Genomic DNA, 27,993 nt, shown 5'->3' with positions numbered 1-27,993 from the left:
GTAGTGTCCTAGGAAAAAGAATTTTTATCTCAAATATAAGAAAGTTTTATTGGGACACTAGTTCTTATGCCTTAACTTCCCTTAGTTACTTCAAATAAACTATGTAATGTTAAAGAAATATGGCTGTCTTTACCAAAATTCACTGTAATTGTATGATTGTTCTCCAATATAACCTCAAGATGTTGAGTCAAATCAAACAGGCATTCTCTGAAGTTTTTCCGTGGGAAGAACATTCCCAGTGCTTCTCTTCTCAGTTACTTGGTGACAGTGACTCATCACAGAAGGGCCTCCTGCAGAGGTCAAAGGCGCTTCCCCTGGGCTGGAGGCTGCCTGTGGTTCCATGTGCAGTTTCTGAGAGGGTGGATTCTGTGTCGGTCGCGGGTCACAGCTTCCTGTGCACTTTCTGGTGCTGGATCAGGTGCCCGTGCTGGTTGAAGGCGCGTCCGCACTCCCCACACTCGTAGGGCTTCTCGCCCGTGTGGATCCGCTGGTGCTGGATGAGCACCGAGTACTGGCTGAAGGCCTTCCCACAGCTGTTGCACTCGTAGGGCTTCTCGCCTGTGTGGGTCCTCAGGTGCACAATCAGAGTCGCTTTCAGGCTGAAGGCTTTGCCACACTCCGTGCACTGGAAGGGCTTCTCACCCGTGTGGATTCTCTCGTGCTGGATCAGAGACCGGCGCGCGCTGAAGGCGTGCCCACACTCGCTGCACACGTAGGGCTTCTCCCCAGTGTGGACCCTCTGGTGCTGGATCAGGTGCGAGTGCTGAACGAAGGCCTTCCCACACTCGTAGCATGCATACGGCTTCTCCTCCGTGTGGATCCGCTCGTGGTTCATCAGGGTGGAGCGGTGGCTGAAGGTCTTCCCGCACTCGCCGCACTCGTAGGGCTTCTCCCCGGTGTGCACGTTGTGGTGCTGGATGAGGACTGAGCGGTCGCTGAAGGCCTTCCCACACTCGCTGCACGCATAGGGCTTCTCCCCGGTGTGGACCCTCTGGTGCTGCAGAAGCGTCCTCTTCACACTGAAGGTTTTTCCACACTCGGTGCACCCGTGAGGCTTCTCCCCCGTGTGCACCCTCTGATGGCTCCGCAGGACCGTGCTGTGGTTGAAGGCTTTCCCGCACAAAGGACACACGTACGGCCTTTCTCCCGTGTGGATCCGCTGGTGCTGAATGAGGTGAGAGAGCTGAGTGAAGGCTTTCCGACACTCGAGACATTCGTGAGGCTTCTCTCCCGTGTGTATCTTGTGATGCTGAGCAAGATCTGAGCTCACTCTGAAGGCTTTTCCGCACTCGTTACACTCGTAGGGCTTCTCACCTGTGTGAATTCTCCTGTGTTTACTAAGGACTGAGCTCTGGCTAAATGCCTTCCCGCATACACCGCACACGTAGGGCTTCTCTCCAGTGTGGATACGCTGATGCTGAAGGAGATGGGAGCTCCGACCAAAGCACTTCCCACACTCGATGCACATGTAGGGTCTCTCTCCACTAGGAACTGCCTGATGCTGAGTGAGTGGCACGGTCTGGCTTAAGGCCTGAACGTCAGCGTGGCAAGCAGGGTTTGAATTCAGACAGTTTTGCTCTGTTTCATTATTTTCTTGATCAATCCTCCCCAAGGGTGTTTTCCCCAGAATCACTGTTATTTCCTCTGAAATTAATGGCTTCAGACTCAAGTCTGCATTATGCTTTTCTCCCTTGGTTTCATATTCTGAAATAAGAAATCCAAAATGAAAAGGTTAACACTACTCAAAACTGAAGAGCAAGTGCAACCCTGAAACTGGCTTTGCTGATGAAGGCACAGTCCCTGATCATATATGGCCGTGTGAGCTAGAAAGGGATCGAACCGCCACAACCATGTCAAACAACTAGGACTCAGAAGACATGTTTCCAGACAGGAACATGCCAAGGCTAATAGCGAGGTTTAATAGAAAGGTGTAAATCCAGTCTGAGGTCATACCCCTGCATGGAGTGCATACAGCAGCAGGGAGACAGCTCAGTGCTGCCTTAGCCCTGCCCTCCTCAGAGTCCTCATGTGGTCTGAGCATCCAGAGGCCACGCAGAGAAGGAATAAGTGAGGACCACACTGTGACTGTGGGAGCCCTGCAGGGCAGACAGCAGCACATGGGCAGGCAGGGACGAGCTCTGTGAACAGTTTGGGGGGTGCTGTCCAGGGGCTAATAGACTTGTACATGGTGGGGTGCTGTGACCTCTTTGTGGAAGATAATATCTAGTGGAGAATGCACTAGCTGGGACAGGGTGGGAAGGGCAACACTGGGGGCACAGGGGAATGTGATGGGAATCTGCTGCCGGGTTTAGGCCAGAGATGAGGCCTGTGGAGATGGGAGCACAGATGGTGGGAAAGGTGGGGGTGGAGATGTTTCTGGATTAAGTCAAGGGGTCTGTGTGAGTGGGGAAAGACTATAGTTTTAAATCTTGTAGACTGAGCCACTGAAATGACAAAATGCCACTCAGATCAAGACTTCACATGGGGACAGGTGCTGTTTCGAGAGGACAGGCTATGCTTAGGGAGCTCACTCAATCAAGGACACTCAATATGTGGACCTGGTCCCATCTCAGGGCAGAGGAGGAAGAGGCTGAACCCACATGGCAATAGGATGTGTTAGGCCCCTCTGTTTCCTGAGGGCAAAAGGGCCATAGGCCTCTCCTATAGCAGAGGCTGACAGCCAGACCTCCAGTGCCACAGGGTCCAGAGTGCACAGTGGCCTCTTGTGGGGCCCAATCTCAGCCCTGGGGCTCAGGACACCAGCCCTACCCTCAATGCTTCGCCTCTGAAGCCTCTGCTGGGGACTTCCCTGAATGAACTGTCATACTCAAGTAACATTCCAGTATGAGAAGCCCCGTGGCAGAGAAAGATCCAAGAAGGGAATTCTTTTCTCTTGTGGAAGGATATACCTGGGGTCTGTGGCAGGTGCCAGTAGAGTCAACAACCCCTGTGGGAGAGTACAGATTTAGCAAACTCTGGCTCAGAGACAATAAGGGATCATTGGCTACGACAGCATCAAAGCATGCGTGTGTGTGTGGGGGGGGGGGGAATCATTTCTTTCCCATTTCCTATCTCCAGGGGAGGTGGACTAACTTATTTGGTTAGTTTGGGTAAGAACTGAGCAGTCATAGCTCAGCCACTTCAGGGGACTAGCCTGGCTCTTGTGAGCCTACATTCTGATCTGCTCCCCCATGTTCAAAGACCTAGAGAGGCAGGCTCCCAATATGGAGGAGTATATGGTAGTCCCTCACTGCTTGAACCTGTTGGTGAGTCTGTCTTATTCTGGGGTTCTGTATTGGGAAGCACATTTGAGTGGCGATAAATCACATTTTCCAGTTGTGATTAATCTGTAAATGATATTTTCATGTCCCATCAGCCTTTGTGTGTATGTGTTTGGTAACAGCTTTACTGAGATATAAGCTTTACTTTTTTTTTTTTTTTTTGAGACAGAGTCTCGCTTTGTTACCTGGGCTAGAGTGAGTGCCATGGCATCAGCCTAGCTCACAGCAACCTCAAACTCCTGGGCTTAAGCGATCCTACTGCCTCAGCCTCCCGAGTAGCTGGGACTACAGGCATGCGCCACCATGCCCGGCTAATTTTTTTCAATATATTTTAGTTGGCCAGATAATTTCTTTCTATTCTTTAGTAGAGACAGGGTCTCACTCTTGCTCAGGCTGGTCTCAAACGCCTGAGCTCAGAAGATCCACCCGCCTCGGCCTCCCAGAGTGCTAGGATTACAGGCGTGAGCCACTGCGCCCGGCCATTAAGCTTTACTTTTTAATTGGTTTGGAACTTGCTTTGGGAAGATGGGTGGTGTATAATGGGCCTCCTCAAACTCGAATAACACACTTGAAAAATAAGAGACTCAGAATCTAAGAGGTCCATCCAAAATGACAAGGGACCTTCTAAAATGGACAGGAACATCCATGAAGTGTTTTATGACCGAAGTGTTTGGAGAAAGATTTGAGCAAAGGTGGCTAACAAATAAAACACGTGCTTGATTTGATCTGTGATGTCTTTTGACATCCAAGGAATGGTTACCTTGGAGAGACTAGGACATAGCAAATGCTAACACTTCTTGCAAAAGGATGGAAGTGCCACAGACTGCTGCAAGCCCTCAGTGAAGGTTTATCCAGGAAAGCAGGTGTGGGGGTGAGGAGACTTCCTCAAGAATACTGTCCAGAAATAATACTGAGGGCAAGGGGCTCCCATGGTGGTGGTGACAAGGCTGGGGTCCCATTACAGGCCTGATTAACCTACTTCACCACACCCACTGCAAGCTTCAGCTTTCCTCTCAACATGGAAACACCCCATTGCTCTCCAGGGCTCAGGGTCCTCTGTGCTCTGCCAGACCTCTCCATCTGGAAGGAACCTCTTCCCTTCTCCTATAACAAGCCCCTCCTCCTGTAGCTGGTGGGCCTTCAGAATTTGCCTCTCTCTTCAGACTCCTTATCTCCCTCTTTTCCCAAACCAGCATCCAAGCCCTTGTTTCTGTCACCAGACCACCACCCTACAGCATACTGTTGTCAATCCAGTCAATATTATTCTCATCCTCAACATTACCTGGTCAGTCACAGGCATTGAATGGCTCCTCACCACGACCAACAGAAGCACACAAACCCCATCTTGGTGTGCAACACCATGTGGCTGCATTGAACAATTCACTTGCATATCCTGTATCCCTTTTATTATTACATATTATGTAAAATAATGTTATTATTAATAATAATTATATATTAACCTGCTTCCCTCAGGAGGTGGAAAGCTGGAAAGTGTATCACTCCGATCCCAACAATAAGAGAAAGCCAGATAATCTACAAAATCCTTACTTTTCTTGAACCCATCACAGAGCTAAGGCTACATGGCAACTGTCTAACCTGAAACCTAATGAAAGGTGCCTCCATGGAGAGATGAACTGACACAAGAGCACTGACTTACCCATGGCTGAAGAAGGAAGATGGGCCATCACATACGTGGGTAATTAGAATCCCTTAATAAATTGCTAAAGAATTCCTGGGAGCCACAGACACAAGGGCTCCCTCCAAGGACCTCCTATGGCCACTCCTGAGAAAGACTAGGGACAGAACCAAAGAAAGCCTCCCTGGTGGCTCAGGTCTGAAAGAAGGGAGGACAAACACCTGCCTGGACCCTTCTCCTCAATGGAACAAAAGTCATAAGTCACTGGAGGAAGGAAAGCAGACTTGTCATCCCTAAGGCACAGGTGAAAGAGAAAAGATGATGGAGGGGCAGGGAAGGATCAAGGCGCAGACAATTAGAAGTTTCCAACATCTAGGGAGAAGGCAGAATCACTGAGACCCTGGGACATAGCACCTGCCTGGACTGAGGATGGACCAGGAAAACAGCATCCTCTTGCCTGCTCCCTGCCCCCGAGACTGGCGAGCACTCAATACCAAGCAACAGCAGCATCCTAGTAGGGTAGAGGCAAGAGCAGGAGGGAGACTCTGACAGGCACACATGGAAGACTGAGAGCCACACCCTAAGCACAAAGAAATGCTACAGAAATTTGAAGCTGGTTGGGCACCTGAAGTAACCATGGTAACAGCAAAATCCAAACCCAGCCCAACTCCTGACTAGACTGACTCAGGTTTACACATTAATAGCCTAGCAGAAGAGGCTACGTTTCTAGACACACATACTCCATCTCTACCATCCTATGAATGATGATTGGCATTCAATCTAAACTTACGAGATACCCAAAAGAGAAAGAAAAAAGAGCACAAAAACCAACTGTTGGGATAACAGAACCAGACTAAGAGGTAACCCATATGTTAGAACAACATGTATGATCTGATAGGGAATTTCAGCAGAGAGATAGAAACTATAAGAGTCAAATGGAAATGCTAGACATAAACAACACAGTGACAGCGGCTCATGCCTATAATCCCAGAATTTTGGGAGGCTAAGGTGGGAGGATTACTTGAGGCCAGGAGTTCAAGACCAGCCTGGGCAACATCATGAAGACCCCATGTCTACAAAAAAATTAAAAAATAAAAAATTAGCTGGGCATGGTGGTGCGTGCCTATAGTCCCAGCTACTCAGGAGGCTGAGTCAGGAAGATTGCCTGAGCCCAGGAGTTGGAGACTGTAGTGAGCTATGATTGCACCACTGCACTCCAGCCTGGGTGACAGAGTGAGAACTGTTTCTGAAAAAATACAGTAACGAGATAAAAATTCTTTTGATATGCTCATCAGTAGACTCAAATCAGCTGAGGAAAGGATCAGTGAACTTGAAAACAGGTCAATAAGAATTACTCAAACTGAAACACAAAGGGAAAAATGAATGAAAAACAAAAATAAAACTGAAGAGCATCCAAGAACTGTGCATCAATATCAAACAGATTGACATGCATGTAATTAGAATCCCAGAAGAGAGAGAGAACAAGGAAGCAAACATTGGAAGAGATAATGGCTGAGACTTTCCCAAAAATAACAGAAGGCATTAAGACACACATCCAAGATTTGAGAACACAAAACATGCTTTTAAAATACCAGCTACAGGCCGGGCACACTGGCTCACACCTGTAATCCTAGCACTCTGGGAGGCCAAGGCGGGTGGGTCGTTTGAGCTCAGGAGTTCAAGACCAGCCTGAGCAAGAGCGAGACCCCATCTCTACTAAAAAATAGAAAGAAATTAGCTGGACAACTAAAAATATACAGAGAAAATTAGCTGGGCATGGTGGCACATGCCTATAGTCCCAGCTACTCGGGAGGCTGAGGCAGGAGGATTGCTTGAGCCCAGGAGTTTGAGGTTGCTGTGAGCTAAGCTGACGCCATGGCACTATAGTCCAGGCAACAGAGTGAGATTCTGTCTCAAAAAAAATTAAAAAATAAAATACCAGCTAGATACATCATATTCAAGCTGCTAAAAATGAAAGAGAAAGACAATCTTACAGGCAACCAGAGGGAAAAAGGCACATGATATACAAAGGAACAAATAAAAAGCATTATGGCAGATCATCATCAGAAACTATCAAGTCAGAAGACAATGTATTGACATCCCTAGAGTGATGAAAGGGAGAAAAAACTTGTCAACTTACAACTCTACACCCAGTGAAAATAAATATCCAAAAAGAAAGATAATTAAATAACTTAATACAAACAATGGAGAGGATTCACAACCAGAAGTCCATACTACAACAAAGGGGGTTCCTCAGACAGAAAAAATATGATAGCTGATAGAAACTTGGATTTACACAAAGAAATAAAGATCTTTGGAAATGGTTAAAATGATAAATATAGGTAAATAGAAGACTATGAGAAAATGTTCTAAATTACTCTAAAAGATAAATGTCTAAAGCAAAAATAGTAATGTGTTGTGCATTTATAGCATATGTGGAATAAAACATGAAATATCACAGCAATTTGGGGTGGAGGAATAAGTAAGTTGTTATGGACTGAATGTTTGTGTTCCTCCAAAATTCATATGTTGAAGCCTTCACGCTATTGTGATGGTATATTGACATGGGGCCTTTGGGAGGTTATTAGGGTTAGATGAGGTCATAGGGGTGGGGCCTTCATGATGAAATTAGTGCCAGACACCAGAGAGTTTTATTCTCTCTCTTCCCCTTGCCCCAGGTACATACAAATAAGAGGTCATGTGAACACACAGCAAGAAAGAAGGTGGCTCTCTGCTAGCCAGGAAGAAAGCCCAGTTCAGAAACAGCTGAACTGACTGGCTTCTTGATCTTGTCAGCCTCTAGAATTGTGAGAAAAAAATTTCTGATGTGTAAGTCACCCAGCCTATGGTATTTTGTTATGGCAGCCTGAGTAGACTAAGACAGAAATATATATTGTTGTAAGATTCTTACACTGTATATGGAGTGGTAAATATTGTTTGAAGATAGACTATAGTTAGGGACATATATTGTAAACCCTAGAGTAGCCACTAAACATTTTTTTTTTTCTTCTGAGACTGAGTCTTACTCTGTCACCCAGGCTAGAGTGCTGTGGCATCAGCTTAGCTCACAGCAACCTCAAACTCCTGGGCTCAAGCAATCCTCCTGCCTCAGCCTCCCGAGTAGCTGGGACTGTAGGCACACACCACCACACCTGGCTAATTTTCTACTTTTAGTAGAGACAAGGTCTCGCTCATGCTCAGGCTGGTCTCAAACTCCTGAGCTCAAGTGATCTTCCCTCCTCAGCCTCCCAGAGTGCTAGGATTACAGGTGTGAGCCACTACACCTGTCCTAAACATTTTTTAAAAAAAGGGCATAGGAGTCCACTTGTTCAAGGTTTCTTGGGCGTGGCTCCAGGCCATGGTCCTCTAAAAAAATAATAAAGAAGAAAAAAAGAAAAAAAAGAAGTATAAATGAGAAGCCAATAGTGAATCTAAAAGCACTCAAATAATAATCATAAAAATAATCCAAAAGCAAGCAGAAAGGTAGGACAAAAAACAAAGAGCAGATGGAACCATCAGAAAACTAACAAGACAACAGATTTTAATCCAAAGGTATCAATGATTACATTCAAAGTGAACAGCTTAATCACATATTAAAATTTCAGTCAAGGTGTAATACTCATTAGTTTCTTTTCTTTTTTTTTGAGACAGAGTCTCGCTGTGTTGCCTGGGCTAGAGTGAGTGCCGTGGCGTCAGCCTAGCTCACAGCAACCTCAAACTCCTGGGCTTAAGCAATCCTACTGCCTCAGCCTCCCAAGTAGCTGGGACTACAGGCATGCGCCACCATGCCCAGCTAATTTTTTTCTATATATATTTTTTAGTTGGCCAGATAATTTCTTTCTATTTTTAGTAGAGACGGGGTCTCGCTCTTGCTGAGGCTGGTCTTGAACTCCTGAGCTCAAACAATCCACCCGCCTCGGCCTCCCAGAGTGCTAGGATTACAGGCATGAGCCACCGCGCCCGGCCTATACTCATTAGTTTCTACACACTGCCTGGACCTAATCCTTACAGATTTATTATAGCTAGTAAATCTCTTTGGGCTTTCAGATGGCAGGTTTTAAAGTCTGAGAGCAGGGACTGTGAGGTAACAGGCCCTGGGACAAGCTCAGTCTCCCTGAGCCAGCAGAAAGTATACTCATAGATGACGGTGACTGCAACAATAGCAGCAGCCTCCTCGCCTCCTAAGTGTTCACAGGGTGCCATGTACTGTACTGATCACATGTGTTCTGTACATTACTGCCAACCCTGACAACACTCCTATAAGGAACGCGTTATTACCTGTTTTAGAGATGAGACTGGAGCTGAAAGGCTCAGGGACTTGGCTAAGGCTGGAGGAGGCATTTGGTCTCATATCTACCAGTCTCCTCCTGGACCTTGAAACGTAAAGCAGGTCATGGAAAACCAAGGGCTTTAAAATTAAAATGTGCTCTTTCCAAGTGGCTGGCACCAAATCTGTGGGTGAGGGGAGGGCCTAGTGGGGCTGCCTACCTGATTGTGGCAGAAAGTGGTAGCACAAACAAGCAGTGTTTGCTTTTGTTACCTCTCCTGATCTCCTGCCTGGACCTCTACATCTGAGCTGGGTCATCTTCCTTTTATCCTTCATCCCCACATGGCTCATACCTTTCACCTAGCCTGGCCATCACCCAACTTCACACCCTCCAAGTCCACCTTGAACGCTGCACCCATCCATATTGCAAATGCCACCTCTCCATGCAGCCCTCCCTGCTGCTGTCTGCCAGACTTGAGGGGAAGCTTCTTGGTAACCCCAGAATATTTTGCTCGTATCATTTTTATGGCATTTTGGTTTTAAGTGGGTATAAAAAACCATTTACAAAATACATGGAAGATATAAGAAATATGCAAACAACCCAATGTCCACCATCTTATGAATGGATAAATAAAATGTGGAGCCATACAATGGAACATTATTACACAAAGGACTTATAAATGCTACAGCATGGATGAACCTTGAAAACAGCATGTTAAGTGAAAGAAGCCAGTCACAAAAGACCACATATTGTTTGATTTTATTTATAGGAAATGTCCAGAATAGGTAAATCTATAGAGACAGAAAGCAGATTATAGTGGTTGCCTAGGGATAAGGGAGAGGATGTTAATGACTTTTAAGTTTCTCTTAGGGGTGATGAAAATGTTCTAAAAATGTATTTATTTATTTATTTTGTAGAGATGAGGTCTCACTATGTTGCCCAGGCTGTGCTGGAACTCCTGGCCTCAAGCAATCCTCTTGCCTCAACCTCCCAAGTGCTGGGACTACAGGTATGAGCCACCATGCACAGCTAAGATGTTCTAAAATTGATTGTAGTGATGGCTGTACAACTCTGAATATACTAGAAACCACTTAATGGTACACTTTAAATGGGTGAAGTATATGGTATGTAAATACATCTTAAGCAGTTTTATTTTCCTTATTTTTCAGTTTTAAAAAGATATAATGATAGAATGAATACTCATGTACACATAATCCAGTTTAACGCAAAGAATGTTACTATTATTACCTTGGATATCCTGTGCCCCTCTGTATCCCAAACCTTATTCCCTGACCCTCAGAGACAACAGCTATCCCAATTTTATCCATTCTTTGCTTTTATAATATTGTCTTCCATAATGTGTCTTGTCTTTTCACTCTATTAAGTTTTTCAAAGTATAGAACTTCTTAATTTTTAAAATGTTCAATTTATCAATTTTTAAAATGTATTGTGCTTTTGGTGTCTTACTTATGAAATCTTTGCCTAACCCAAAATCACAAACATTTTTCTCCTATAGTTTCTTCTAAAAGTGTTACTGTTCTAGGTTTTATACTTAAGTTTATGAAGCATTTTGAGTTCTTTTATATACAAGGTATAAATCAAAATGCATTTTTTTGGCATATGGATGTCCAGTAGGATCTGGTGAAAAGAATATCCTTTTTCCTCTGAATTGCCTTTCAACCTTTGTCAAAAATCAATTTTTGACTATGTACGAGTCTATTTCTGAACTCTCTATTCTGTTCCATTGCTAAAATGTTCTATTTTGATGTCAATACCATACTGTCTTGATTGGTGTGGCTTTGTAACAAATTTTGAGGTTAGGTACTATGCATCCCCCAAACTTTTTTCTAAGTTGTTTGACTGTTCTAAGTCCTTTGCATGTCCATGTGAATTTCAGAATCAGCTTGTCAATTTCTATATAAAAGCCTGCTGAAATTTTGACTGGAATTGCCCTGAATCTAGAGATGAATCTGGGGATAGTATCTTAACAATAGTGAGTCTTTTGATCCATGAACATGGTGTATTTTAAAATTTATTAAGTTTCTTAATTTCTCTTAGCAGTGCTTTGTGATTTTTACCGTATAGGTTTCCCATACCTTTTGTCAGATTTATTTCTAAGTATTTTCTACTCTTTGATAGTATTATAAATGATACTGTTGTTATACATTTCAAGTTCTGATTGTTCATTGCTGGTATATAGAAAGACAGTTAAGTTTTGTATATTGATCTTATATCCTACAAATTTGCTACACTCACTTATTCTAGTAGTTTTCTTGGTAGATTCCATAGAATTTTCCATGTAGATGATCAACACCTTTGCAAATAAAGAGAATTTTATTTCATCTTTTATAAAACTGGATCCCTTTAATTTTTTTCCTTGCCTCATTGCACTGGGTAAAACTTCCAGTACAATGCTGAACAGCAGTGAGAAGAGCATACACACATCCTTGCCTTATTTCCAATTTTAGGGAGAAAGCATTCAATATTTTACCATTAACTGTGATATTAAGTGTACATATTTTGTAGATCAGTAGTCCCCAACCTTTTTGGCACCAGGGACTGGTTTCATGGAAGACAATTTTTCCACCGACTGGGGTGGTGGTGGTGGGGTGGTTTTGGGATGACTCAAGTGCATTACATTGTGCGGTGGTTACATGGTATCATACATTTTATTTCCACATGTGTTATAAATCCCAAAACACATTATCATTGTTTTTGTTTAAACAGTCACTTAACTTTGAAAGGGATTTAACTTTAAAAAAAAATCTTTTTACCCATGTGGTTATTATTTCTGGGGCTCTTCATTCCTTTGTGTAGATCCAAATTTCTTTTTTTTTTTTTTTTTTGAGACAGAATCTCACTCTGTCATCCAGGCTAGAGTGCCGTGGCATCAGCCTAGCTCACAGCAACCTCAAACTACTGGGCTCAAGGAATCCTACTGCTTCAGCCTCCCGAGTTGCTGGGACTACAGGCATGTGCCACCATGCCCAGTTAATTTTTTCTAGATATTTTTAGTTGTCCAGCTAATTTCCTTCTCTTTTTAGTGGAGACGGGGTCTCGCTCTTGCTCAGGCTGGTCTCGAACTCCTGAGCTCAAACGATCCACCCACCTCAGCCTCCCAGAGTGCTAGGATTACAGGCGTGAGCCATCGTGCCCAGCCTAGATCCATATTTCTGCCTCATAAGAATTCCCTTCTGCCTGAAGGACTTTAACATTTCAGGTAGTCCAGCTCTTCTGGTGATGAATTCTTTTACCCTTTGTATGTCTAAAAAAGTGTATTTTGCCTTTACTTTTGAGAGATATTTTCACTGGGAATAAAATTCCAGTTGATAAATGTTTTTCCCTTCAGTAATTTAAAGATGTCCCACTATCTTCTTATTTGTATTATTTCTGACAAGAAATCGCTGTCATCCCTTGTTCCTCTGTATGCAACATGTTTTTCTCTGGCTGCTTTAAACATTTTCTCTTTGTTACTGGTTTTGAGCAATTTGATTATAAAATGGTTTAGTGTGGTTTTCTTCATGTATATTATGCACAGGGTCCACTGAGCTTCTTGGGTCTGTGGGTTTATAGTTTTTCTCAAATTTGGAAAATTTTCAACCATTATTTCCTCCAATTTGTTCTTGATCCTCATGCCCCTGCTTTTGTTGGCTCCAATTACATATAGTTGACCCTTGAACAATGCAGGGGTTTAGGGGGATGACCCCCACACAGTCAAAAATCTGCACATAAATTTTGACTCCCCAAAGACTTAACTACCAATAGCCTACTGTTGACTGGAAGCCTTACTGATAACATAGTTTATTTACACATATTTTGTATATTGTATGTATTATATACTGTATTCTTACAATAAAATAAGCTAGGAAAAAGGAAATGTTAAGATAATCATAAGGAAGAGAAAATACATTTACTATTCATTAAGTGAAAGTGATCTTCATAAAGGTCTTTATCCTTGTCATCTTATGTTGAGTAGGCTAAGGAGGAGAAGAAAGTGGAGGAGTTAGTCTTCCTGTCCCAGGGGTGGCAGAGGCAGAAGAGGCACACAAGTGGACCCATGTAGTTCAAACCTGTGTTGTTCAAGGGTCAACTGTTATTAGGCCACTTCATGTTGTTCCATAGCTCATTGGTCTCTTTAGTCTTTTTCAGTCTTTCTTCTGTTTCCTTTTCAATAGTTCCTGTTGCTTTGTCTTCAAGTTCACTAATCTTTTCTTATACAATTCTAACCTGCCATTAATTCTGTCCAGTGAATTTTTCATCTCATTGTCTTTTTCATCTCTAAAAATTAGATTTGGCTCTTTTAAAGTATCTTCCAAGTCTCTACTTAATATGTTCAATGTTTCCTTTAGCTCCTTGAACATAGGGGTAAATTTATTCTCTTTCAATGTCTTTGTCTTCTAATTCTACCATTTGTTCCATTTCCTGTCAATTTCACTTGACTAGTTTCTCTTCTCATTATGGTTGTATTTTCTTGCTTCTTTGCATGCCTTATCATTTTTTTATTAGATACCTGACATTGTAGATTTTATCTTGCTTGGTATTTTTTGTATTCCTATAAATATTCTTGAGCTCATTCTAATATGTGGTTAAGTTACTTGGCAGTAGTATGATTCTTTTGGGTCTTGTTTTATAAGCTGTGTTAAGTGGGAGCAGAGAGTTTTGGGGGCTATTTTTCCCTACTACTGAGGCAAGACCCTTCTCAGTACTCTAATGCCTTGTGAATTATGAGGTTTTCCACTCTGGCTGTTAGGAACAGACAGTATTACCAGGCTTGTGTGAGCTCAGGGCACTGTATTAGTTTGTTATTGCTGTGTTACAAATTACCACAAATTTAGCAGCTTAAAACAACATCCATTTTTTAGCTCATAGTTCTGTAGGCCAGAATTCAGCATGGCATGACTGAGTTCTCTGCTCAGGGTTTCATGGAGCTGAAATAAAGCATTTGCCAGTCTCAGTTCTTATGTGGAGGCTCAGGGGATAAATCCAACTCTAAGCTCATTCTTACTTTTGGCAAAATTTAGCTTCTTATAGCTGTAAGACCAGGGTGACTGTTTCCTTGCTGCTGGATGTCAGCTGGGCCACTCTCAGCTTCTAAATGCTGCCTGCATTTCTTGCCACATATCCCCTTCTATCTTCAAGGTAGCAATGGTGCATCAAATCCTTCTGATGTTTCGAACTTCTCACTCCTGTCTCTGACCTTTAGACTCAGATTTAAAGAACTCTCCTTTTTTTTTAGAGAAGGGTCTTGCTCTATTGGCCAGGATGGAGTGCAGTGGCACAGTCACGGCTCATTGCAGCCTTGAACTCCTCCGCTCAAGCGATCCTCTTGCCTTAGCCTTCCAAGTGGCTGGGACTATAGGTGTGCATCAACATGCTCAGCTAATTTATTTATTTATTTATTGTAGAGATGGAGTCTCACTGTGTTGCTCAGGCTGGTCTCAAACTCCTGGCCTCTAGGAATCCTCGCACCTTGGCCTCCCTGAGTGCTGGGATTATAGGCGTGAGCCACTGCGCCTGGCCTGGTGGCTCTTTCTTGTCCTTGGATAGTTTCCTGACATGCATGTGCTAATCAGTACTCAACTGAATATTTGAGGGAGACTCTGCCAATCTCCAGAATTCTCTTTGTGAAACTGATTCTTCCTTCATGTGACTCCAAGTTGTCTCTTCAACTCAGGGAAGACCAATAAGCTCTGCCAGGGTTCCCCCTCCCTGTACCTCAAATTTCTTCAAGCCATGAGTTGAGACCATTGTAGGGCTCACTTTGTTTTCTGTCTCTCAGGGATCTCTTTCTTTTGTTGACTGATTTCTAATGGGAGTGACGGCCAACATGTAGAGAGATGTGGTTTCCTATATCTTGCCCGGTTTTTCAGTTGTTTCAAGAGGCAGGGTTACTCTGGTCCCTGATGCTCCATCTTCACTGGAAGTGGATGCTCTTTTTTCAAAAAATAGCTTTATCTTAAAGTTTGTATCTCTAAATAATTTTACTTATGCATGTTTCTGAGTTTTCTATAATTCCATGGCGTATAATCTTCTGCAACTTGCTTTCCTCTCTCAGCATTACGTTTCTGAGATCCATCATGTTGTTTTGTAGCAGCTATTCAGTCATTTTCACTGTAGTATATTCCATTATATTAAAATGCTGGCTGGGTGCTATGGCTCACACCTATAATCCTAGCACTTTGGGAGGCGTAGGTGGGAGGATTGCTTAAAGCCAGGAGTTTGAGACCAGGTAACACAGCGAGACTCTATCTCTACAAAAAATTTTAAAAATTAGCTGGGTGCGCTGGTGTGTGCCTGTAGTCCCAGCTACCAAGGGAAGCTGAGATAGGAGGATCACTTCAGCCCAGGAATTCAAGGCTGTAGTTAGCTATGATCATGCTACTTTACTCCAGCCTTGGTGACAGAGCAAGACCCAGTTTCTTAAAAAAAATTTATTTATCCATATATTCTACTGTTGATGGACACCTGGGTTATTTGCAGGTTTTCCATCTGAAGCATGCTTCTACAAAGATTCTTGTATGTTTCCTGGTGCTTACACACAAATGCTCTATTTTATGCATGTACAAGTGGAAGTAGTTGAACACACAAATTCATATTTTCAATTTCATTAGATAATGCCAAACTGTTTTCCAAAATGGCTGTGTGAATTTATATCCCCATTACCTGCTCTACATCCTTACCCAGACTTGATATTTTCAGATCTTTCCATTTTTTCCATCCTGAAGGTATAACATGATCTATCACAGTGGTTTTGATTTCCATTTTACTGATGAATAATGAGGCTGAGCATGCTCTCTTGTTTACTGGCCCTTTGGTTTTCCTCTTCCATTAGAAACTTGTTCAAGTTTCGTGCCTACATTTCATATTGGGTGGGAGGATTGCTTGAGGCCAGGAGTTCAAGACCAGCCTGGGTAACATAGTGAGACATCTTTTTATTCTCTTCAGAGAAATTTATTTATTAAATGTATTGATAAATTGAAACGGTAAAGATTTAACAGGATCATTTTTAAAAATCTGAATTCATTGTCATCTGTTTAATAAGATTTTTAACATATATCACATTAGAAAGTTATTCTACATGTTTTTGAAATTGATAAGAACAGGCCAGGTGTGGTGGCTCAGGCCTGTAACCCTAGCACTCTGGGAGGCCAAGGCAGGAGGATTACTTGAAGTCAAGAGTTTGAGACCAGCCTGAGCAAGTGCGAGACCCCCCATCTCTACAAAAAAATAGGAAAATTAGCCAGGCACAGTGGTGCATGCCTGTAGTCCCAGCTACTCAGGAGGCTGAGGCAGGAGGATCACTTGAGCCCAGATGTTTGAGGTTGCATGAGCTACGATGGCACCACTGCAGTCTAGCCCAGGTGACAGAGCAAGACTCTGTCTCAAAGCAAAAAAAACCCAAACTGATAGAAACGAGTTTTCTTTCTTTTCTTTTTTATTTTTTACTTATAAGCCTCATCTTCATAGAAAAAAAGGCCTGTAAGGCTAAAGAAAGCATTACTCATTTGCATTGAAAAGTACAATTTCTATTGTTTGAAGTTTCTGGAATGGGTGGCTTCTGACCTGAAGCCAGAGTAACAAGATGGACAAGATGACTTTAACAGTAAAAAATAAATTAACTGTACAGGAGGCTACTCAATCATCCATGGCACAAAAGCATCATGTGACTGTTTGCAAGATAGACTCAAGCTGCTGTGAAGGCTGGCGGCAGGCCATACCTGCCTGCACCTTGCATCCATGCTGTACAGAAGCTGGGCTTGAGCCAGGAGCCACTTGCTTTTAGAATGATGGCTTCAGTTGCTATTTTGAGTATAGAGTAGGGAAGTATGTTTTAAGTGTGACAAAATAAATAAAGGGAGAAAAAATGATTTCATTGAAATAATTTTTTAATTAAAAACAAAAACCCTCCTTAGTGTTTTCTAGGGATTGTGTGAGTTACATAACAAGCTTCATAGCACCCTGGGGAATCTCTACATTCTGGGGAAACATGAGCATTTACACCTTCAGGGATTGTTCTAAATTTAAAAGATCAGACATACACTTACCCCATGGACCAGATAAACTGTCTTGTTGCATGCAGGCTGTAGTTCGCTCACATTTGAGGTTGTCTGTAAGAGGAACAGAGAATTGAAGTGACAACAAAACACCCCTTGAGAGAAGAAAAATCCTTTCACACTACTGTTACAACACGTAAGTGCAATTCACTTGAGTTAAAAACAGCAGGGGTGGGGCTGGTGCAGACAGTTATCTATCCTGAGGAACTGCCAGGACAATGACCTGGCACACTCTGCTCCTGGATGGCTCTGATGTCAGCAGTGGTGAGGCAGGAGGCTTCTGCTTCCAATTCACATCACTAATCTAAAGCTCACTCAGTCTCATCTTTCTCGGTGGCCTGTACTGGAGGTGGGGTGACCAGGTGCTTCTGTGCGAAAACTTCTCATCTCCAACCCACCATGCTCTCAGAGAAGTTCACAGTCTGTTTGGCATCAAATTCTAAGGCACTTAAAGGGAATTTAAGCTCTCCATCAGACTGAGTGCACAGCTGGCCACCAGGGAGCCCAGGTCTGGTTTGGCAGAGGCTGCAAAACACCCTCCGTGTTTTCTTGCCTCCTGTGGCTGCAGTCAGCAAACAGAAGTACTGTGCGAGATTTCCACAACATGATGTTGTGTCTTCTTGTTCATGGCCACTGGAAAATTAAATTCATCTGAGGCTAGTACAGCCATTGTTCCTCTCAGGATATCTGATTAACACCTGTTGCCTTTGTTTCTATTTCTCTAGAAACAAGGAGAGCGTTCAAGGAGAAAACAATCACATCTGAGATGCTGAAGCCAATCAGCCAGTGAAGGTGTTGCCAGTGCCATTCCCACCCACCTCGGGGTGGGGGGTACGTCCTGGCTGGGCAGGCTGACTGAGGTCACCTTCCTGAAGTCAGAGGTTCTTTGCCTAAAGCAACTGTGAGCACAGCCTTTAGGGTTGGATCCATGTGTACCTATGCCACCTTCCCTTTTATTAAATATAATTTTCTCTGTAAAGGTCTTACCCATCTTTTGTTAGATTAATTCCTGGATGCTTTATATTCCTGATGCTATTAGTTATCTTTTTAAAAATTACACCTTTGCTTGATGCTGAGAAATGGAAATATGACCGATTTTGTATCTGGCAACACTGGTAATTTCGCTTGCAAATTTTTTTTTAAGAGACAGGCCCTCACTCTGTCACCAAGACTGGCGTGCAACGGCATGACCAAGCTTACTGCAGCCTCAAAATCCTGGGTGCAAGCAATCCTCCTGCCTCGGCCTCCCTGAGTAGTTGCAACTACCAGGTAGCTGCAACTTCTACCTTGCATGCCACCAAGCCTGGCTAATTTTTTTTTTTTTTTGTAGAGATGGCATCTTGTATGTTACCCAGGCTGGTCTCCAACTCCTAGCCTCAAGTGATCCTCCTGCCTCCGCCTCCCAAAGTGCTGGGATTATAGATGTGAGCCACACACCCAGCCTCTCTTGTGAATTCTAATCAATCTTTTTTTAAGTTGACAATCACATGAACTGCAAACAACACTTGTCTTTTTCCTTTCCAATTCTGATAGCTCTAGTTTCGTTGCTTCGTTTATTTTTCCTTATTTCACACATGGTACCCCCAGTACAATGTTAGATGGATGTGAGGACGTTGGGGTCCTTTGTCTTGTTCTTGATCTAAACAGTGAGTTTTTAGCCCTTCACCTTGAGTATCAGGTTGAGAAACTTCCCTTCTACATTTAGGAGGCTTTGTTCTTGTTTTCTAAATTAATTGGGTAACCCTCAGGTAATCTGAACATCCCACTAGGACCGAGCCTGGCTAACCAGACTTTGTCCCTCTGGTCAGGGACAAAATCTACAGTTGTGCCCCAGTTTTACCTCTGCATGGCTCTGCACATCTGCCTGTTGAGATTCACTGCTACACTCACTTCCTGCCATGGACCGCTGCCCAACTGAGAAACCCCAGCCCACGGATTCCTTCGCCAGGTGAGGCCTTACCAGTCTCAACCCAGGTGGAAGCTACTCCCCATCAGTGGTTCAGTCTGAACTAGGCCCACAGCTGTGCTCAGAACCTGCTCAGCCCTCAGTGAAGGAGGGGCCAGCTCCCCTCACTCACCTGAGCGACCACTCCCCAGGCCCTGGCTTTTCTTAGCTCCCTTTCTGTCCAGGACCCATGGCTCTTCCCCTCGCTCCAGCTGGCAGATCACTTCGGGCTTGGATCCTGGAAGTCCTGCTCGTGGGGAGGGAAGTCTTTTGTTTATACAATGTTTACCAAGCCCCTGTACCCCTGTTCATGCCGCCTACAGGGACATGAAGATAGACAGGACCGACATCCTACTGGAGCTGAGCACCCAGGGAGTAATGAGCGAGCCTCTAGGACCAGGCTGCCCCAGGCCCCCACCTGGGAGAGAAGCCCCTCCCCTGGGAAGCCCCACCCCAGTCCAACTCAGAGATACACGGATGAGGCCTGCAGAGGGGCTTACCCAGCGAGACCACGTTTCCATAGGTCTCCATCATCACATTTCGGTAGAGGCCCCTCTGAGCAGGGCCCAGGCGGTTCCACTCCTCCTGGGAGAGGAGCACGGCCACATCCTCGAAGGTTACCTTAGCCTGGAATGACAGGGGCTGCTGGTAAGACTGAACCTCCATGTCTGTGAAGGGGAGTGGGCATGTGCAACATGGGCAGTTGGGAATGGGGGGCCCTGTGAACTGAGAGGGCAATGGGAAAGGGCCACAGAGCTCAGGAGATGCAGCAATGCTCAGGCTGCTGCTGGGAGCCCTGGGTGTGGGAGAAGCCACAGGGGCTCTGGTTGGGGCACTGCAAAGACCTTGGGGACAGCTCACCTGGGGTCCTGCCGACCGCGGCAGGAGCCTAGCTGCTGCCATTACCCGGTCTCCTGGGGCCTCTGAGGACCACGGAAATCGGAGGAGCCTGTGGAGCTGAGGAAGAGAAGGGGACACATGAAGGGCCTGGCCTTGCCCCCGGCAGACCCTGACTTCCTGGGGGAGCCTCAGGGATCCCTGGGCCTCCTGCAGAGAGGGAGACTGGGTTTGGAGAGAGGCTGACTCCCAACCTCCCTGTCCTGTTGTTCTCCAAAAATGTCTATTCCCCCCAAATGTGTGTATGCACATTTCCATGTGTAAGTGCAGTGCAATTCTAATTAGAATTCCAGGGGAAGTCTTTTAAAGGAGTAAATAAAACTACCTTAGAACTCACATGAACAAGGGATGCTGGAGAAGAGACCAGAATGAAATTTGAAAGAACAGAGTGGGGACCGCCTGGTATCAGAACCAAAGACAGTAAGGAAGCCGCTGTAATCAAACCAGCAAGCTGTCAAGAGAAGAACAGATGAGGCCAGAGAGATATATGTGGGAAATTAAAAGATGTCAAAAGCTATAAATGTCAGTTCAGTGGGAAACCAATCATTCATTTAGCAACTAGTGTGTATCCAGATGGGATATGCAATAACCAATTCTTAATTAAGTAAAGATTAAGTGTGAACGGTAACAGTGGCCTCACGTTCTCTGCCTCCTGCCCTCCCGGTTCCTGTATCCCACACCTGCCCACCCTGGAGGTGCAGCAGAGCCTTCTCTACTGCCACACCATACCCCTCTGTATGCATCACCCACCAGCACACAGACCTGCCATCTCTCACATCATCTGGTCACTCTCCTGGGGACCACACTTTGTCCAGCTATCTCCCTGTGGGAGAACTCTCCCTTCCTCTCCTCTGCAGGGTGTAACATGTTCACAGGATGTCACCCTCTCTCAGCCAGGAAGCAGCCCTGGGTCAGGGTCTCCTCTGATCTCCATGTGGCCAAATCCAATGTTAATCCTCAGTCCTTGTTACTGTCAGCAGTGGAGACACAGACACAGTTGGTCCCCTGAGCACTGCTCTCTCTCTGTGGGGTTTTCTCAGTGTGCCTTCCTCTACCATTCCCCTCCTCATCCACATGGCTAGGCAACCCTTCCATCCTCGCCTGCATTTGAACTTGACTTTGGTGAATGTAGCTCTGGTCTCCTGGAAACCTGGCAGAGGTGGACAGTCATTCACACTATAGCCCCCATCACACCTGGGCTGGAACCCAATGGTGAACACCCACAGGAATCATATTCAGGGCCTCCTGAGCAGGTCTTGCACTCCATGCTGCTAGCACAGGAGGTGTTGGCTTGTGTGACCAAGAGGTTTTTGTCCAGGATGGTTCCTGCTCCTGTCTGCATCTTGTGTCCATGCACCCAAGTACTCCTGGATGCCTGCAGGGCAAAGCCAGCTTTTCCATGAGCCCAGCACCAGGTGTGGTCCTCCTATGAGTCTGAATATTCACTTGAGCCCAAGAGGCTCCTTTTTGGTGCCCTTGAGCTGGCAATCCCCTTCCCTCTGACTCAACATCTCCATATGCAAGTCTTGTAGCATCTCAGACACTTAACATCCAAAACCGAGTACTGCCACCACCATCATTTCTGCCCTCAGCTCAGTCTGCAAACCTGCACATAAGCTTCCTTTCCTCCTCACTCTCACACCCCACTTCTAATCCACCTTCCAAGCACATCCAGAACCTGACCGTGTTGCCCACATCACACTCCCCTGCCCTGTGGCCACTGCCCCTAGCTGTTCGGTGGCCCTTGGCACATTCCTGAGCTGTCTGCCCGTCCCCCCCATCTGCCGTCTCACTGGAACACAGTGACTGTCCTCTGCTTCACGGTCCCTCCAGACCCCCACCAGCTCCGGCAAGGCTGACCTGATGTTTGTGATCTTCCTCAGAGCCCTGTAGCCCCTTACCCCTAGGCCTGTGTCCCCACCCAGCTCTCACTCTATCCCTTCCTGCTGCACCAGCAAGCCAAAAACCAGGGCCAACAGAGCAGCCAGTGGTTAACTGTTTTTTCTTTTTTTTTTTTTTTTGAGACAGAGTCTCACTTTGTTGCCCAGGCTAGAGTGAGTGCCGTGGCGTCAGCCTAGCTCACAGCAACTTCAAACTCCTGGGCTTAAGCGATCCTACTGCCTCAGCCTCCCGAGTAGCTGGGACTACAGGCATGCGCCACCATGCCCAGCTAATTTTTTTTTTCTATATATATTTTTAGTTGGCCAGATAATTTCTTTCTATTTTTAGTAGAGATGGGGTCTCGCTCAGGCTGGTCTCAAACTCCTGACCTTGAGCGATCCACCCGCCTCGGCCTCCCAGAGGGCTAGGATTACAGGCGTGAGCCACCGCGCCCGGCCCTGTTTGTTAAATAAATGAATGAAATCAAAGGAGCAATGAGATCACACTTTATACCTTTTGGAACAGCAACATGTAAGGAATCAACATGTGCCACTGGCAGGGATGAGAAAGTGGAGTTTCTCATACTCATTCTCAGGAAGGCCACCTGGCAGTATTTAGGTGAATCAGATATGCCATTGGGACAGTGGGCATCCTGCAGGGATGAATGCAGGTAAGGGCAGACTTAAGGATGGTGCCTTGGCAAATGCCACCTTGGTCCTTCCACATACAGGTCATGCACCTGCTGAAGGGAAAGACTTACACCATGCTAGGCTGCCAGACGGGTGAGTGAAAATCTGGAATGGGGTCAGTGTGTGGATGATGCTCTCACTTTGTAAACTATAACCCCAAGCCCTCAAAGGGTATTTGTGTCGTAGGGACCTGGGACTGGTCTGCCTGCTTTATCCTGGGCCAGCTGCACTAAGGACCAACCTGTAAATCTGGGAGATGACACATTCCACATTCCCCTGAGGGGCTCAAAGATGACATGGTTAATGAGAGGAGAGTGCTCAGAATAGGCCTGGCTCAGAGTCAGCTGTAGCTGGATAAGGTGGTGTTATCTGATTTGATTATATTAACACACAGGAAAAACTCCAAAGGACAATATCAGGTTGTCAATATGTGTGGCAAGAAGGCAGAGAAAGAGAAAGACTGCCACCTGGGGTGAATCTTAGAAATACATAAAAACAAAAGCTGGCATCGGGTCTTTACCTAGGGATGACCTTCGCGTATTGCCAAGTGAAAAAAGTATATCTCAAAATATGGTTGTATGAACAATGAACAAGATAAATAAAAAGTGGCACTGACTAGTTTTAAATTTTTCTTTTTGTATTTGTTTTACTTTTTTCATCTCACACCTTTGGTACAGATAAATTTCTCTTTACATGCACTTTGGCAGATAAAGGTCTGGGTCTCCTAGAACAAGCCTGTGACAAGGATGCAAACATATGCAAACATTATGGGCCTCAACTTAAACCTTGCACACTCATAAGGCAGGAAAGCAGAGCTATTTGGGGCACCAGAAACTGGCTTTTAACCTCTCCCCCCAAGCTCCCAGAATTCTGAGGCCCACTTCCAGGCTTTGCTCCATGAGAGGAACATAGGAGTTCAGGCAGGAAAGGAGAATGGTGTGGACAGTTTTTAAAAATTAAAGACTGGATCATAATAAGTCCTATACAGATGCTGGGCCCCAGGGCCAGGGGCTGGGACAAGCCAGGAATCACCACCACATAGTACCAGAAATGGAGTTTGAGGAGCCCTCTCATGAAGGCAGGCCACCCCCTAACACTTGGGCAAATACAAAGAGCACCCACCCAGGGCCATGGCTGAGCAATGACCCCACCCACCCACAGGTGACAAAGGCATCAAACTGAAGATTCTTCTTCAGACTCAGGAATTTCGGTTTTTGGCAATCAATCTCCATAGGGAATAACCCAAAACAAAAACAAGAATAGATCAATGTTCTCGGCAGCAAGGTCACTTAAAGAAAACTGGAAAGAAGCTGCATTGCAGTGAGACACTCTCTGCCAAGCAGGAGTCTGGCTCTCTTGATCACTGTGAGGCAGGATCACAGGGTCAGGAACTAAAAAGGGACCACAATTACATAAAGAGCTTAGAATTTACCATTTATTAATTTTTTGTTTTGTAAGCTAACCATTAGAAACCTATAGCTGTTTTTGGAATTCCTGACAGTCTTGATGCGACAAAGCAACCCTGCCTGTCCTTCCAGAGGACCCTGCACATGGTGACACACTGGGACAGGCAAATTCTGAGTCTCCTGGTCTAGGATGAGCTGCCAGGATCTCCCCCAGAGCCACTGCTGTCTCTTCCTCCTCGCTCCTTCAACTTCCTGCTAAGAAGCCCGGCTCTGCCATGAAGCCCTTGCCCTCCAGGGAGGAAGCACCTCTAAAAGAGGCAGCTTCTGAGCCACCTGTGAGTGCAAAGCAAAACACTGTTAAACCTGACCACCTGAAACCTCCCCAGAGTAAGTGATCAGAAATAGTTATCCAAATTGATAGCCTTCCTGTCCACCAACAACAGTCAGAAAATATGAAGGGAAAAAAAGATTCTACTCACAAGTAACATCAAGAAACAAACTTAAACTTCAGAAATGCTCAGGATCCCTATGAAGAAAACTAGAAAACATCAGGGAAACACTTCAGGACATTGGTCTGGGAAACAAATTTTTGAGTAAGACCTAAGAAACATAGGCAACAAAAGCAAAAATACACAAATGGAATTACATCAAGCAAAAAGCTTCTGCACAGCAAAGGAAACAATCAACACAGTGAAGAAACAACCTACAGAATGGGGGAAAATGCTTAGAAACTATCCATCCGACAAGGAATGTACAAGAAACTCAAACAACTCAACAAATAATCTTGTTTAAAAACAGGCAAATGATCCAAATAGATATTTCCTCAAAAGAAGTCATACAGGAATATGTAAAATGCTCAACATCACTAATCATGGGCAATGCATATGAAAACCACAATGAGATATCATCTCCCTCCAGTTAAAATGGCTATTATCAAAAAGACAAAACATAACAAAATGCTGGTGAGGATATGGACAAAGGGGAATGCTAGTACACTCCTGGCAGGAACGTAAACTATAATAGTACAACTGTAATAGTATGGGAAACAGTATGGAGGTTTCTAAAAAATTAAAAATATTTAATAGATCCACTGTATGATCCAGCAATCCCACTGCTGGGTATATACTGAAAAGAGGAAATCAGAGTATATCAAAGAGATATCTGTTCGCCCATGTTTATTGCAGCACTATTCACAATAGCCAAGATATGGAATCAACCTAAGTGTCCATCAATGGATAAGTGGATAAAGAAAATACGGTATATATATATATGCACAATGGAATACTATCCAGCCATAAAAAAGAAGGAATCCTGTCATTTGCAGCAACATGGATGGAACTTGAGGTCATTATGTTAAGTGAAATAAGCCAGGTACAGAAAGGCAAATATCACATGTTCTCACGCACATGTGGGAACTAAAAAGTTGATTTCTTGGAGGTAGAGAGTAGAATGATGGTTACCAAAGGATGAGAAGGGTGGAGGTGGGGGATGAAGAGAGGTTGGTAATGGATACAAACATAGACAGAAGGAATAAATTCTAGAGTTCGATTATAATTTATTGTATATTTCAAAATAGAAGATTTGAAATGTTCCCAACACAAAGAAATGATAAATGTTTGTGGTGATGGATGTCCCAATTATCCCATTTGATCATTACACAGTGTATGCATGTATCAAAATATGGCTTGTTTACTCTGTAAATATGTACAATTACTATGTGTCAATAAAGAAAGAATTTGAAAAAATACAGGTAAATTTGTATTATTTTATGTGGGAAGGGCCTTTCTAAGCAAAATACTAAAAGCAGAAATCTTGGGGACAGAGACCCACAGATCTGCAGCTTTATGCACATCAAAGCCACCACAAACTCCAGAAATGGACCTAAAGACATGTAAGAATCGAGTATATGAAATAGTTTTTCAAATCAATGGAGAGAAGAATTATTCAATAGATGGTGTTAGAAATGGCTATGATTTAGAGAAAAAAATGAAGCTAGATTCCAAACTTACCCCACACCAAAATAAATTCCAGATGTATCCAACATTTTACAAGTACCAGAGAAAAACAAGAGTTTATTTTAAAAATAATCCTAGAGTGAGGAAAGCCCTTTAAAACACAGCACAAAGCTCAAAAGTCTTTAGAGAAATTTTTTGACCATTAAAAACTTAAAATCTTTTATTTAAAAAAAAATAGGGCAAAACAACAAATTGGAGTCAAATGGATAAACTGAGAAGTATGTTTTTAACATATATGGAAAAGAATACAGGCTGGCAAGTCACAAAGAAATGCAAATGGCTAAAACACAAACGAAGAGATTTCAACCTCACCAATAATCGAGAACGGAAATTAAGACGTCGACCTGGCAAGACCGCAGGTACTCTAGCCCATACCGGGCGGAGAGGTCGATGGCAACGCCCGAACCTCCTACCCTCATGCCACTTCTCAGTGTTTACCCGACAGAGAAACCGGTGGCTTGCCCAGGGAACAGGGAAGGGAACTGGGAACTGGGAACTGAAAAATCTGCAAGTATCGACCCGGCAGGGGGCAAGTCCAGCGCCCCCTGCTGTTCCAAGAGCTCACCTTTTACGTTAATAACAGAAAAATCGGTGTGCGCGCGTGCAGAGCTGTAAATTGCACAGAAAAATTCGGAAAAGGTTCATACAGAACTGTCCACAGTGCTTACCTCTGCGTACACTGGCAGGGTGTTGCTGGAGAGTGACTTCTAGATTTTTCTGACATTCTTGCATTAAAAGAACTATTGCATATTATTTTCTATTTAAATATTAAAAACTGAGCTGGGCGAGGTGGCTCATGCCTGTAATCCTAGCACTCTGGGAGGCCGAGGCGGGAGGATCGCTCGAGCTCAGTAGTTCGAGGCCTGAGCAAGAGCGAGACCCCCGTCTCTACTAAAAATAGAAAAAATTAACTGGGCTTGGTGGTGCTCGCCTGTAGTCCCAGCTACCCGGGAGGCTGAGGCAGGAGGATTGCTTGAGCCCAGCAGTTTGAGGTTGCTGTGAGCTAGGATGACGCCACGGCACTCTAGCCCCGGCGACAGAGCGAGGCTCTGTCTCAAACAAACAAAAAATTAAAAAGCCAACGATAAGGAAAATATATGCTATGTTGCCAAAACGTTGGACGGTCTCATTGATTAAAATAGAGTTCTTACAAAGTAATAGGAAAAAGCACCAGTGGAATGATGGAAGTGGATAAGAAATTTATCGGCCGACAACTGCTGAGACGAGAGCAGCTAGCCTTCTTTTGACGCGGGAAAACGTTTTTATTGCTAAATAGAGGCGCTCCGGGTCCTTGTGGGGCCCCAGAGGTTGTGCATGTAGCAGAAAAACCTCCGTTTTCACATTTTGAGGAAGTCCCCCCGCCAGGGGCCATGGCGCCCCATCCTCTCCCTCCAGACCCCGCCGAGCGCGGCCTAAAGGGCGGCCTGGGGGACCCAGCCCACACGCCTCGGACTCCAGACGATCCACCGCGCCGGGAGGAGGACGAGGGGGCGAGGAAGGGTCTTCGGGGGTCCGCGCGGGGAGGAGGCGCGGGAGGGTTTGGGGGGCAGGACCGGGGAGGACGCGCGGGAGGGTCGGAGGGGGATAGGGGCGCACGAGGGCCCGAGGGGGTACGGGGCGTGGCGAAGGGAAAGGGTGGGGACCCCGAGCGGGCCAGAGGGCGCGGCCTCGGCCGAGGGGAGGAGGCCGCTGCGTGTCCGTGAGAGTAAGGGACCAGCGCTAGCGAAGCCGGCAGCGCGTGCCCGCGGGGAAGCGTCCTATCGGTGTGGAGGACGCGCTCGCCCCGGTGGTGTCCGTGAGGGGAGAGGGTCCCGGCCAGCCTGGCGCCGACACGCACCCCACTCACCGTCCACGCAGCCGGCTCGCGCGTGAAGGGGCGACAGCCTGCTGCGCCTCAGACAAAGGGGCCGCCCCGCCCCGT

At 45.1% G+C, this 27,993-nt stretch overlaps 2 protein-coding genes across 5 annotated transcripts in view; one reads left to right on the top strand and one right to left on the bottom strand.

Annotated features, from left to right (window-relative positions):
• LOC123644827 (zinc finger protein 252-like) overlaps positions 1-27,993 on the top strand; it is a 211,739-nt gene that overhangs the window by 145,081 nt on the left and 38,665 nt on the right. The gene's annotated exons all lie outside the window — the stretch shown is intronic.
• Positions 5-27,988, bottom strand: ZNF250 (zinc finger protein 250). 4 transcript variants are annotated; one of them, XM_045561120.1, is made up of 5 exons: positions 27,919-27,988; positions 19,685-20,141; positions 19,318-19,431; positions 17,231-17,293; positions 5-1,704 (listed from the first exon to the last, which is right to left on the bottom strand). In XM_045561120.1, exons 2-5 carry the CDS (start codon positions 20,085-20,087, stop codon positions 383-385), a joined length of 1,902 nt encoding a protein of 633 aa, XP_045417076.1. In that variant the 5' UTR covers positions 20,088-20,141; positions 27,919-27,988; the 3' UTR covers positions 5-382. The 4 variants fall into 4 exon arrangements, with proteins under 4 accessions (XP_045417076.1, XP_045417077.1, XP_045417078.1 ...); XM_045561121.1 differs by having other exon boundaries at positions 27,910-27,964; XM_045561122.1 differs by lacking the exon at positions 27,919-27,988 and having other exon boundaries at positions 19,685-19,811; positions 20,046-20,267.

Source organism: Lemur catta, chromosome 9 (assembly GCF_020740605.2).
Source record: "Lemur catta isolate mLemCat1 chromosome 9, mLemCat1.pri, whole genome shotgun sequence".
In the NCBI taxonomy this organism is placed as follows: domain Eukaryota; kingdom Metazoa; phylum Chordata; class Mammalia; order Primates; family Lemuridae; genus Lemur; species Lemur catta.
This window is presented reverse-complemented; position numbering and strand designations above follow the sequence as displayed.